This window comes from Cebus imitator, unplaced genomic scaffold, assembly GCF_001604975.1.
Source record: "Cebus imitator isolate Cc_AM_T3 unplaced genomic scaffold, Cebus_imitator-1.0 Scaffold570, whole genome shotgun sequence".
Taxonomy (NCBI): domain Eukaryota; kingdom Metazoa; phylum Chordata; class Mammalia; order Primates; family Cebidae; genus Cebus; species Cebus imitator.
This window is the reverse complement of record NW_016107885.1, coordinates 809,798-821,146: the sequence shown is the minus strand read 5'-3', so window position 1 is coordinate 821,146 and position 11,349 is coordinate 809,798. Positions and strand designations below refer to the sequence as shown.

The 11,349-nt window shown below is 34.4% G+C and overlaps 1 protein-coding gene across 6 annotated transcripts in view; it reads left to right on the top strand.

Annotated features, from left to right (window-relative positions):
* ZDHHC15 (zinc finger DHHC-type palmitoyltransferase 15) overlaps positions 1–10,743 on the top strand; it is a 138,977-nt gene extending 128,234 nt beyond the window's left edge. For 5 of the 6 annotated variants that reach the window (XM_037734051.1, XM_037734050.1, XM_037734048.1 and 2 more), the window contains one exon: positions 6,166–10,743. In XM_037734051.1, the coding sequence (XP_037589979.1) occupies positions 6,166–6,224 (59 nt within the window). In that variant the 3' untranslated portion in view covers positions 6,225–10,743. The remainder of the gene's footprint in view (positions 1–6,165) is intronic. The other variant, XM_037734049.1, reaches the window with a different exon arrangement.
* The last annotated feature ends 606 nt before the right edge of the window (positions 10,744–11,349 follow it).

Here is an 11,349-nt window from a genome sequence, read left to right as displayed (position 1 = left end):
GGAGTTCAATTTTTGATTTGGATCTCTTTTAGTCTGTTATTGGTGTATAGGAATGCTTGTGATTTTTGCACATTGGTTTTCTATCCTGAGACTTTGCTGAAGTTGCTTATCAGTTTAAGGAGATTTGGGGCTGAGACAATGGGGTCTTCTAAATATACAATCATGTAATTTCCTTTTCAGAATTGTCCATTCATGTTCTTAGCCCACTTTTTGATGGGAATTTTTTTCTTGCTGATTTGTTTGCATTCTTTGTAGATTCTGGACATTAGTCCTTTGTCAGGTGTATAGATTGTGAAAATTTTCTCCCACTCTGTGTGTTGTCTGTTAACTTGATGGTTATTACTATTATTATTGCTTTGCAGAAGCTTTTTAGTTTAATTAAGTCCCATCTACTTATCTTTGTTTTTGTTGTATTTGCTTTTGGGTTCTTGGTCACTATGTCTTTGCCTAAGCCAGTGTCTACAAGGTGTTCCCTGATATTGTCTTCTCTAATCTTTATGGTTTAAGGCCTTAGATTTAAGTGTTTGATCAATCTTGAGTTGACTTTTGTATAAGGTGAAAAATGAGGATCGAGTTTCATTATTCTAAGTGTAGCTTGCCAATTATCCCAGCACCATTTGTTGAATAGGGTGACCTTTCCCTACTTTGTTTTTGTTTGCCTTGTCAAAGATCAGTTGGCTGTGTTTGGCTTTATTTCTGGGTTCTCTATTCCATTCCATTAGTCTATGTGCATATTTTTATACTAGTATCATGCTATTTGGTGACTATGACCTTCTAGTATATTTCGAAGTTAGGTAATGTAATGCCTCCAGATTTGTTATTTTTGTGTAGTCTTGCTTTGACTATGCAGGCTCTTTTTTTGGTTCTACATTAATTTTAGGATTTTTTTTTGTAGTGCTGTGAAGAATGATAGTGGTATTTTGATGGGAACTGCATTAAATTTGTAGATTGTTTTTGGCACTATGATCATTATCACAATATTGATTCTACCCATTCATGAGCATGGGATGTGTTTCCATTGGTTTTTGTCATCTATTATTTCTTTCAGCAGTGTTTTGTAGTTTTCTTTGTAGAGGTCTTTCACCTCCTTGGTTACATATATTTCTATGCTTGTTTGCTTTTTTTGTTTGTTTGGTTTGGTTTGGTTTCTCTTGCAGCTATTGTGAAAGGGGTTGGGTTCTTCATTTGATTCTCAGCTTGGTTGTATGGAGGTTCAGTCAGGCTGGTAGGAGAAATTTTAATTGTAGAGAATGTACACAAACCCTTTTAGAAAGTCTGAAAGTTTTTACTATAGTACTTGGCTAAAGGCAGCCTTGTCCCCTTAGTTAAATAAGTTAGAGTAGAAACTAAGAAATGTAAGGAGTTTAACTAACTTGTTTACACATATGGTCCTAAGACTAACCTTTGTTCTACTACAGGTGCTTAATTGCTTTCTACTCAAGAGGTCCTCAATGTCAATTACCCTCTAGTAATGTTAACTCAAGCCTTTGTGAATTAATCATTACTGAATAAATGTGAGTCTTGCTAGCTAGTTGAGGCCACGGCTGCAACAAAGTGACCTAGATGCTGGGCCGGACTGACAAGCACAATATCTGAGTCACTGTATGCTATTCATCCATCATTGAGTCAAGGTTTGCAGGACAGACCCCCTCATGATAGCTGTTGGTGTATAGCAGAGATTCTGATTGTGTACATCAATTTTGTATCCTGAATCTTTGCTGAATTTATTTACCAGTTTTAGGAGCTTTTTGGATCAGTCTTTAAGGTTGTCTAAGTATACGGTCATATCATCAGCAAACAGTACAGTTTGACTTCCTCTTTACCAATTTGGATGCCCTTTCTTTCTTTCTCTTTTCTGTTTGCTCTGGCTATAACTTCCAGTACTATGTTGAATAAAAGCTCATACATTTTTATCTGGTAACTACTGCATTTTAGGAATGCATTCAAATGAAATCTGCACACCTGTTTATCATCATTTTATTATAAGAGCAGAAAATTTTAAACAAAACTACATATCTAGTAATAGAGAAATTGTGAAGCAAATTGCTCTATTATTATGATAAAATATACAACCATTATAAATTATTATTTTCACTGGGTGCAGTGGCTCATATCTGTAATCCCAGCACTTTGCAAGGCCAAGGCAGGAGGATCAGTTGAGCCTAGGAGTTTGAGACCAGCCTAGGCAATATACTGAGACCCCATTGCTACAAAAAATAAAAAATAAAAAAATAGCTGTGCTTGTTGGCACAGACCCGTGGTCCCTGCTACTCGGGAGGCTGAAGAGGCAAGACTACTTTAGCCTGGGAGGTAGACACTGCAGTGAGCTGTGATTGCACCAGTGCACTCCAGCCTGGGCAACAGAGTGAGACCCTGTCTCACAAAATAATAATAATAGCTATGAAGATGATGATGTGTCTCATAAAATAATAATAACTATGAAGAAGAAGAAGAAGAAGAATTATTACTAGGGTTATTTGAAAAACCTGTATGTGTGCAGTTTAAATTTAAAAATCTATTTATTACATTTATTGAGATTTAATTCACTTAACATATAATTCGACCACTTATATTGTACAATTCAGTGGTTTTTAGTATATTCACAGAGTTATACAACCATTACCATACTGCAATCAATTTTAGAACATTTTCATTACTCCAAAAAGAAACCCGATACATATTAGCAGTCACTCTCCATTTCTGAATTTCATATAAATTAAATCATACAATATGTAGTCTTTGAAGAGAAAATATTTGCAAATCAACTATCTGATATGTGTTTGGAGAATATATAAAGAACTCTTACAATTTGAGAATAAAAAGAAAAACAATGCATGTTTCTGTGCTGGCAAAGGATTTGAATAGACATTTTTCCAAAGAAAATATACAAATGATTAATAAACACATGAAAAGATGCTCAACATCATTAGCCATTAGGGAAATGCAAATCAAAACCAAAATGAGATACCATTTAACATCCACTGGGATGGCTACAATACAAAAGACAGGTAATAACGTGTTGGCAAGGATGTGGAGAAATAAGAACCCTGATACATTGCTGTTGGAAATGAAAGGTGCAGTTACTTTGGAAAACCGTTTCAAAATCCCTCAAAATGTTAAACATATAATTACCATATGATATAGCAATTCTACTCCTGGGTATGTAACCAAGGAAAATGAAAACATATATCCACACAAAAACTTGTGCTTAAATGTTTATATCATTATTCATAATAGCCAAAAGTGGAAGCAACCCAAATGTCCATGTATTGATGAACAGATAAATAAAATGTAGTATATCCATATAATGAAATACTGTTTGTCAACAAAAAAATACATGTTACAATATGGATGAACTTTGAAAACATTAGAATTGAACTAATGGAGATAGAAAGTAGAAAGTTGGTTATCAGAGGCTGAGAACGGTAGTAGGAGGCTAGGCAGGAGGTAGGGATGGTTAATGTTAATCAGTACAAACAAAAGTTATAAAGAATGAATAAGGCCTACTATCTGATAGCACAACAGAGTGTTTAAAGTCAATAATAACTTCATTATACATTTTTAAATAACTCAAATAGTTATAATTGAATTATTTGTAACTCAAAGTATAAATGCTTGAGGAGATGGCTACCCCATTTTCTATGATGTGTCTGTTTCATATTGCATGTCTATATCAAGACATCTCATGTACTCCATAAATACATACACTTACTATACACCCATAAAAATTAAAATGAAAAAAATAAAATCAGAAAAATAAAAATAAATAAATAAATAATACTGTAAAACTATAGCAGTCAAGACAGTGTAGCATTCACTGTTGTTCACCGCAGTACTAGAAGACCTAGCTAGGAACAGTCAGACAAGAGACAGAAATAAAGGGCATCCAAACTGGAAAGGAAGAAGTCAAATTATCCTTGCTTGTAGATGATATGATCTTACATTTGTAAAAACCTAAAGACTCCACCAAAAAACAACTACATAAACACATTCAGTAATGTTGCAGAATACAAAATCAACATGTAAAAACTAGTGGCATTTTAAGATGGCAACAGTGAACAATCTTAAAAAGAAAATAAGAAAGTAATTACATTTACAATAGCTACAAATAAAATTAACACCTAGGAATTAATGAAAGAAGTGAAAGATCTCTACAATGAAAATTATAAAACACTGATGCAAGAAATTGAAAAGTAAACACATAATATGGAAAGATATTCCATGTTCATGGATTGAAAGAATCAATATTGTTAAAATGTTCATATTACAGAAAGCAACCTGCATATTTAATGCAATTCCTATCAAAATACAAATGACAAAGGAGATATCATCTCACCCCAGTTAACGTGGCTTTTATTTAAAAGTCAGGCAATAACAAATGCTGGCAAGGATGAAAAAAAAAAAAAAAACAGATAAAAAGTGGGAAAGGATATAAACTGGTCCTTCTCCAAAGAAGACATACCAATGCCAACAAACATGAAAAAATACTTAATATCTTTAATCGTTAGAGGAATGCAAATCAAAACCACAGTAAGATGCCATCACATACCAGTCAGAATAGCTACTATTAAAAAGTCAAAAAATAACAGATATTGGCAAGGTTGCAGAAAAAAGGGAACCCTCTTACACTGTTGGTGGGAATGTAAATATACAACCACCATGGAGTAAAGTTTGGGAGTTCCTCAGAAAACTAAATATAGAGCTACCATATGATCCAGCAGTCCTACTCCTAGGTATATGCCCAAAAGAAAGAAAATCAGTATATTGAAGAGATACCTGCCTTCCCATGTTTATTGCAGCAGGATATACAATAGCCAAGATTTGGAAGCAACCTAAGTGTCCATCAACAGATGAATGGATAAAGAAAATGTGGTACATATATACAAAGGTGTATCACTGAGCCATAAAACAGAATGAGATCCTGTCATTTGCAACATTGATGGAACTGGAGGTCATGTTAAGTGAAATAAGCCAAGCACAGAAAGAAAAATGTCACATGTTACCACTTATATGTGGGAGCTAAAATTAAAACAAACTCATAGAGTTCAATTTTCCCATACTTATTTGTGGGAGTTAAAAATTAAAACAATTGAACTCATGTAGTTAGAGAGTAGAATGATGATTACTAGAGACTGGGAAGGATAGTGGAGGAGTGAGTGTTTGAAGGGAATTGGGGATTGTTAATGGCTACAAAAAACAGAAAGAATGAATAAGACCTAGTATTCGCTAGCACAATAGGGTAACTATAGTCAAAAATAATTTAATTGTACATTTTAAAAGTATAATTGGATTGTTGGTAACACAAAGGATAAATTCTTGAGGTGATAGATACCCCGTCTACCAAAATGTGATGATTATGCATTGCCTGCATGTATCAAAATATCTCATGTAATACATAAACGTATATACCTACTATGTACCCATAAAAATTAAAATAAATTTAATAAACTATTTTATCCAATTTTTCATCATTATAAGTTTTTGAATAATACCACTAAATATAAATCTTTCTTCTCATTTATAATCATTTCCATAGGATAGAATCCTAGAAGCAAAATTACTGGTATAAATTTTTTAAAGGGTCATTGGATAAGGCCGAATAGTTTTCCAGAAAGTTTAACAAATAGCTACATGAGGGCCTGCTATATTCCAGATATTATTTCAGGTAGATTATATTATACCAATTTTACAAATGAACAAACTAAGATCCATTGACATTATTTTTCTAGAGTTATGGAGATAACAGGAGGCAAAGCTAGAATTCAGATTCATAATTGCTCAATTTTAAAGCTATTGTTATTTCCATGTGGATTTCAAAAATAGTATTTTTGAAGTGTCAAATTATATAGTTACTAAAGAAAATGTGGAAAATGCAAGTAGAATGTAGAGAAAATGAAAATAAATTACCCATGAATCCGCCACTTTCAATAGTTCAGTGTATTTCTTCAGTCTTTTGTGCCAAATATAATTTTGGTTGTTAAAAATAACTATAGCATTGTATGTATAATTTTATATCCTGCCTTTTTCACTTAACATTTTTCAGTGCTCATCTATAATCTTCATAAATGTAATTTTAATGGTCACATATTATTGTCAAGTGGGTATTACCATATGAATATTTACAGTTGTTCAGTTCATCTGTGAATTTCTTCTCTTCATTCCCAGGACTCACCATCTTCATCTCCCATGAAGCTTACAGAGTTAAGTGTTGGAAATCATTGTAATCTTCAAAATAAGTCACCATGTTGGACTGAAAGCTTCAAAATTTGAAAGAATTCCGTCAAATACTTGCTGTGCAAATGTTTCTGGACCTTACATTATTTAATTTGCTGACCAAAATCCAATTCGGTATTTGGTAGCAGTTAATTCAAGCCAGTTTTTTTTGTTGTTGTTGTTTCTTCATTTCCCCTGCCCCAATCCATGAAAGCCTAAATGTAAAATATATCTTTTCATTCATCATATCAGGTAAAAGGGAATTCAGAAAATTTCCTTGGAGTCTTTAATATTCCCACAAAGATTATTAATCACATAATAGGGCCTTTTTGGTGTTGAAGGGAACCAGGCTACATTTGCTGCTCATATGCATGTGTATTTGTGAACATATACCGCATATCTATACAAAATTCTGCTATAGTATGAAAATCAAGGCTAAAAACCTGATTATGATTTTTATATAAATAGCAACTTAAGTATTTACTAGACTTTGAATCATCACTATATCAGGTATCTAAATTTTGGGATGATGATTGAATACACTGACCAAGGTCCTCAAATTGGGACTTGAACAACAATGTAAAACCTATTCCATCACAAACATCCCTGAAAACACCACAGCTAACCCATAAGATGAAAATCAGGACTTACACTTATTAAACATAATAATCAGTATTTTAAAGATGTCTAATGTCAGACTGCAGAATTCTCATATTACTTTTATTCATTTATCTGCTACCTAGTTTTATTTTATCCTTTATGAATTACTTTTATGTTGAAAGAAAATCTATAAGCCTAAGTTATGGCCCATAGGTTTTGTTAAGGGTTTTCAGAGTGATTTTTGGGTTTAATTTTAATACCTTTCATAAGGGTAAAATTTTACAGCTGACAGCCTGAAGATTAGCACTAAAGAGCTGTGTTTTCATAGCAGGGATTATTGTACAGACAGGGATAACCAAATAGTAATATGCCAATTCTTTGTTCCTTTGTTTTAGCTTCAGTGGTAGCTAAGCCATTAAGACAGTTTGCATTGATTTCCCCATTTATTTATAATCAGTCTTTCTTTTAGTCCTAGTGCCTGAATCAATGAGTGTGAATACTAGTACTGCTTCTTTATAATAATAATATCTTCAGAGTATTGATGTCTTTAATTTTTTCAAACAGCAGTCTACTGCCCAGCTACTGACAATAAAAGCTCCAACTCTTACAGGGATCAGTGGGAATTAGAGATATCTTCAGATATCAATTAATTGAGCTTCTAGAGGGATGGTTTGGTTTACTAACTTATCCCCGCTGAAATATTTTTGAGTAAAAAAGAGTTGCCTGCCACAATTTAGTGTTGAGGTTCCAGTGGAGCTGAGATAGTGAATAATCCAGCTACTTAAAACAACAACAAAAGCTGTTGATCTGGACCCCTAGGTAATTTTGACCAAGGTGAGACTTTTGGCATAAATTAAATGGATTGTGGTCAGCATTACATTTGATAGAATACTAGGCATGACTACATTTATTAGGGCCAAGGACTGTTAAACTCAGAAGCTAAAAAGCAGCCTAGAAGACTATGCACACGCTGGGTTTCATGATCAAGTCTTATACATTCAGATGGAAAAACATTTCCCCTTCCACTCTTTCTCAAAATACTCTCTTGTTTGAGTTTCTCTTGATAGTTTATTTGGCCATCCCCATGGTCTTATGATAGACAAGCTTTTTCTTCTATAGATATAGATATGCACCTGTTTCTAAATGTATGGCCTTTACTTCCTACACAGCCAGTAGGCCTCAAAGTAATCTTCCTCTTTCCCATGGATTATCTTCTGTCAAGCATTCAGGCAGAGCAGCTGTTAACTATGATTTAAAGTCAGAAAAACATCAAGAAATTATTTAATGCATAGGGTGTATCAGCACTCAACTGCCACAGAAGTGAAGTCACAAAAGATAGTGTCAGTTAACTATAGGAAGTTCTGGAAAGGTAAAGCTCAGGAAAACTATAATGCAAAGCTGATTGTTTAATGTCTTACAGATTTACACTGTCTTTAAAAGGCCAAATAAATCAGGGTTTTACCAGGGAGCTCAGAGGAAAGTAGAAAACCTATTCCTATCTTAGCATTTTGGTCTCATTGGTTTATAGACTCTGATGATATCTCTATCCATGGATCATCTGATAATTGAATAATGTACATAGATACCCAAATGGTTGATTACTGATCGAGAATACAAAGTTTTGGTTAGTAATTAGCACACCCTGTTCTGGCTTCTCTGCTTGGTTTTCTTTGGAGTCCTGTCCAGTAACCTCTGTGGAATCTCATTACTAACTTACCCCCCCTGAAATATTTTCTCTTTGATATTCATTTTCTAATCTTTGATATTCATTTTCTCCATTTGCAAAATGAAGATACTCATTGTTATGATCCTATTGCTGAAAGGTGCTATGTAGCATTCTAGTGCTCTTATATGTCTTTAATTATAGGACTGGAATGAAAAGTTTAAACATAACAGTATTTCTAAGCAAAATTGTGTGCTCCATTCTTTTGTCCATGCTTCATTGCTGATTTATTCTTGCAAAACTTCGAGCACTTTGTTAATGTTATTTCATTCATTCCAACAGTGTCCTCAGAAAGAGCCAGAATAAAAAAATCTTCCCCATGGTACAGCTGGAAAAATTAAGGGGAAAAACAATTAAGTGGTCCCCAGTCGAACACAGCTGTCTTATGCAGGGCTCAAAGTTATCATGTCCAGTACACTGTTAAAGTGACTTGGCTTCCCAGTACTGGAATTATCATGGAGCAGTTAGAATTTTGAGAGTGCTTACAATAGGATCACATTCTGAAAGAATCACATTTTGTCAAAAACCTGAAAAGTATGCAATTTGTACAACTCTTACTGGTGATAGGAATGCAATATGTGCCTCTTTCCTCCACTGGCCCCATGTGACACATATCTTTCACACTATGTGACATCAACCAGTGCCATTACCTCCTGTGGCATCCATAGAGCCCACTCTCAGGGCAGACATTGCCAAGGTAAAGAATGCTCTCCATGTTTATGCCAAATTGCACAAAGTATAGACATTGAGGTTAATGGAGATTTAAGCACAATTCTAGAAAGTAAGTTTTAAGAATATTAAGTATACATTATTGTAACATGAACCTAAAACTTAACAGGACCCAAAGTCATAGGAAGGTAACAGTCATTGAAAGCCTATTCTTTTCACCTCTCATCACATATATCTACATACACCTATGCACATGTACACACACACACAACCCACAATTTCTCCAAAGCGGAAGCAAATACTTTAAAAGAATGATTCTCTGCCTTCTCCTTTTAAAAAAAAGAGTCTAAGAATCACAGCATGTGAAGAACATTCCATTTATACATTCCAGAATCTCTGCTCTCAGAGTAGCTAAGAGATTCAGTACAAAAGATGTTCTGTGCAGAAGCACAGAGGGCGTCTAACAAGATTGCCAGGCCCTTGCACAAGATCCATATTCTTAGAAAGTTAATGAGTTCCATCTAGCTAGGAATTGGTTGACGAGATATGGTACATGTGCATTTCTTTAACCATAGCTGTAATGTACCATACTAAATTGTAGCCTCTTGCATGTGGGTATTAGATAATATAATAATGAATGGGTGGCTCCTAATAGCATGCAACTCATGACTGTTTAATTCTCCAAAAGGGCTAGGTCTGTTTCCTGCACAGTGTTCAAGATCATTAAATATGTTCTTTGTACCAAGATGGTACACAGCCATTGGCAGAGTGAGTTAAAACCAACAATGAATTCAATATAGCAAGAAATAGATTGTTAGTAGAGAATGGCACTAAAGGAAAAAAAAAAAAACAATTAGATAAGATGCATTCAAGGAATAATTACTTTCACTCTGCAGGCTAAATCAGTGAAGGAACACAGAAGAAAAGCTGGCAGTGGGTGTTGGTAATATATGAACTATATTGGAGTGCCAGAAAAGGAGACCTTAGTAGTTAAGCTCAAGTTACCAATTTGCTACATATTTTTCCCACCAATCTGCTCAAAGTGATTGTATATAGTATTCTTAAAACCATGTGTCTTTCTGCAGAAATATTGACAAATGCTGACCAGCTTTATCTTCCTATATCCTTTATTAAAAGTGTATACATATAATTTTAGGGGTTTTTCCTACATTGTGGCTTTGTTAAATTATGTTGGCAAACCCTAAAGTTTCAGACTACTCTAATGGAAGTTTCTATATATCTAATTTCATTGGGGTATAGTGACGTTTATTCACTCAGGTTGATTGGTATGTGTGGTATGTAGACTCCTCTGTAATATCTCACCTTCTGAACAGCCCCCTTCCGTGTGTTCAGTATTTCTGTCTTATGTTCCTACATAAATTTGAATTGGGAAATTAGCTGCAACGGCTTTTAGATAGAATGCTGAGCAGTCTGATGGCACTTAATCGTTCAGTCTCTACTCAGCCTCACACATCTTTTGCCTTTCACTCTGCCATTGTGATAAAAGGAAAAAGAAAGAACTTTTTTTATGTGCCTAAGGGTGAGGTAAACTCTGATTTGCTTTTTCTTACACTGAAGACTATTGTCCTATTCTCCAAATGCATGTCACCTGAAAAAAAGACACATAGAGGGGAACAACAGACACTGAAACCTATTAGAGGGCAGAGAGTGGGAGGAGGGAGAGGACCAGAAAAAATAATTAATGGGTACTAGACTTAATACCTGGGTGATGAAATAATCTGTACAACGAACTCCTGTGACACAAGTTTACCTATATAACAAACCTGCACGTGTACCTGTGGACTTAAAAGTTAAAATAAGCATAAACAAAACAAAACACACTTAAAAAGAAACAGTAGACCACTTATTCTGAAGTCATACATTACCCTCAGAGAAATATTTGAGGAGACCCTCATTAAGTAAGCCCCAAATAAGGTTTCCCTCAATTGATGCACCATTTGCAGAAAAAGTTCTTTTCAGACAGAATTTAGAAAGCCCCCAATTAGCCAACCAAGAAGGCAAAAACATTGAAAATGCAGTACATTGAAAGCTGAAGTTTGGAACAGTCATTGCTGACTTTCTGACTAATAGAGAACTTGAATCATTTAAGAGAGGCCCAATCTATAGAGGTCAGGCTTAATACA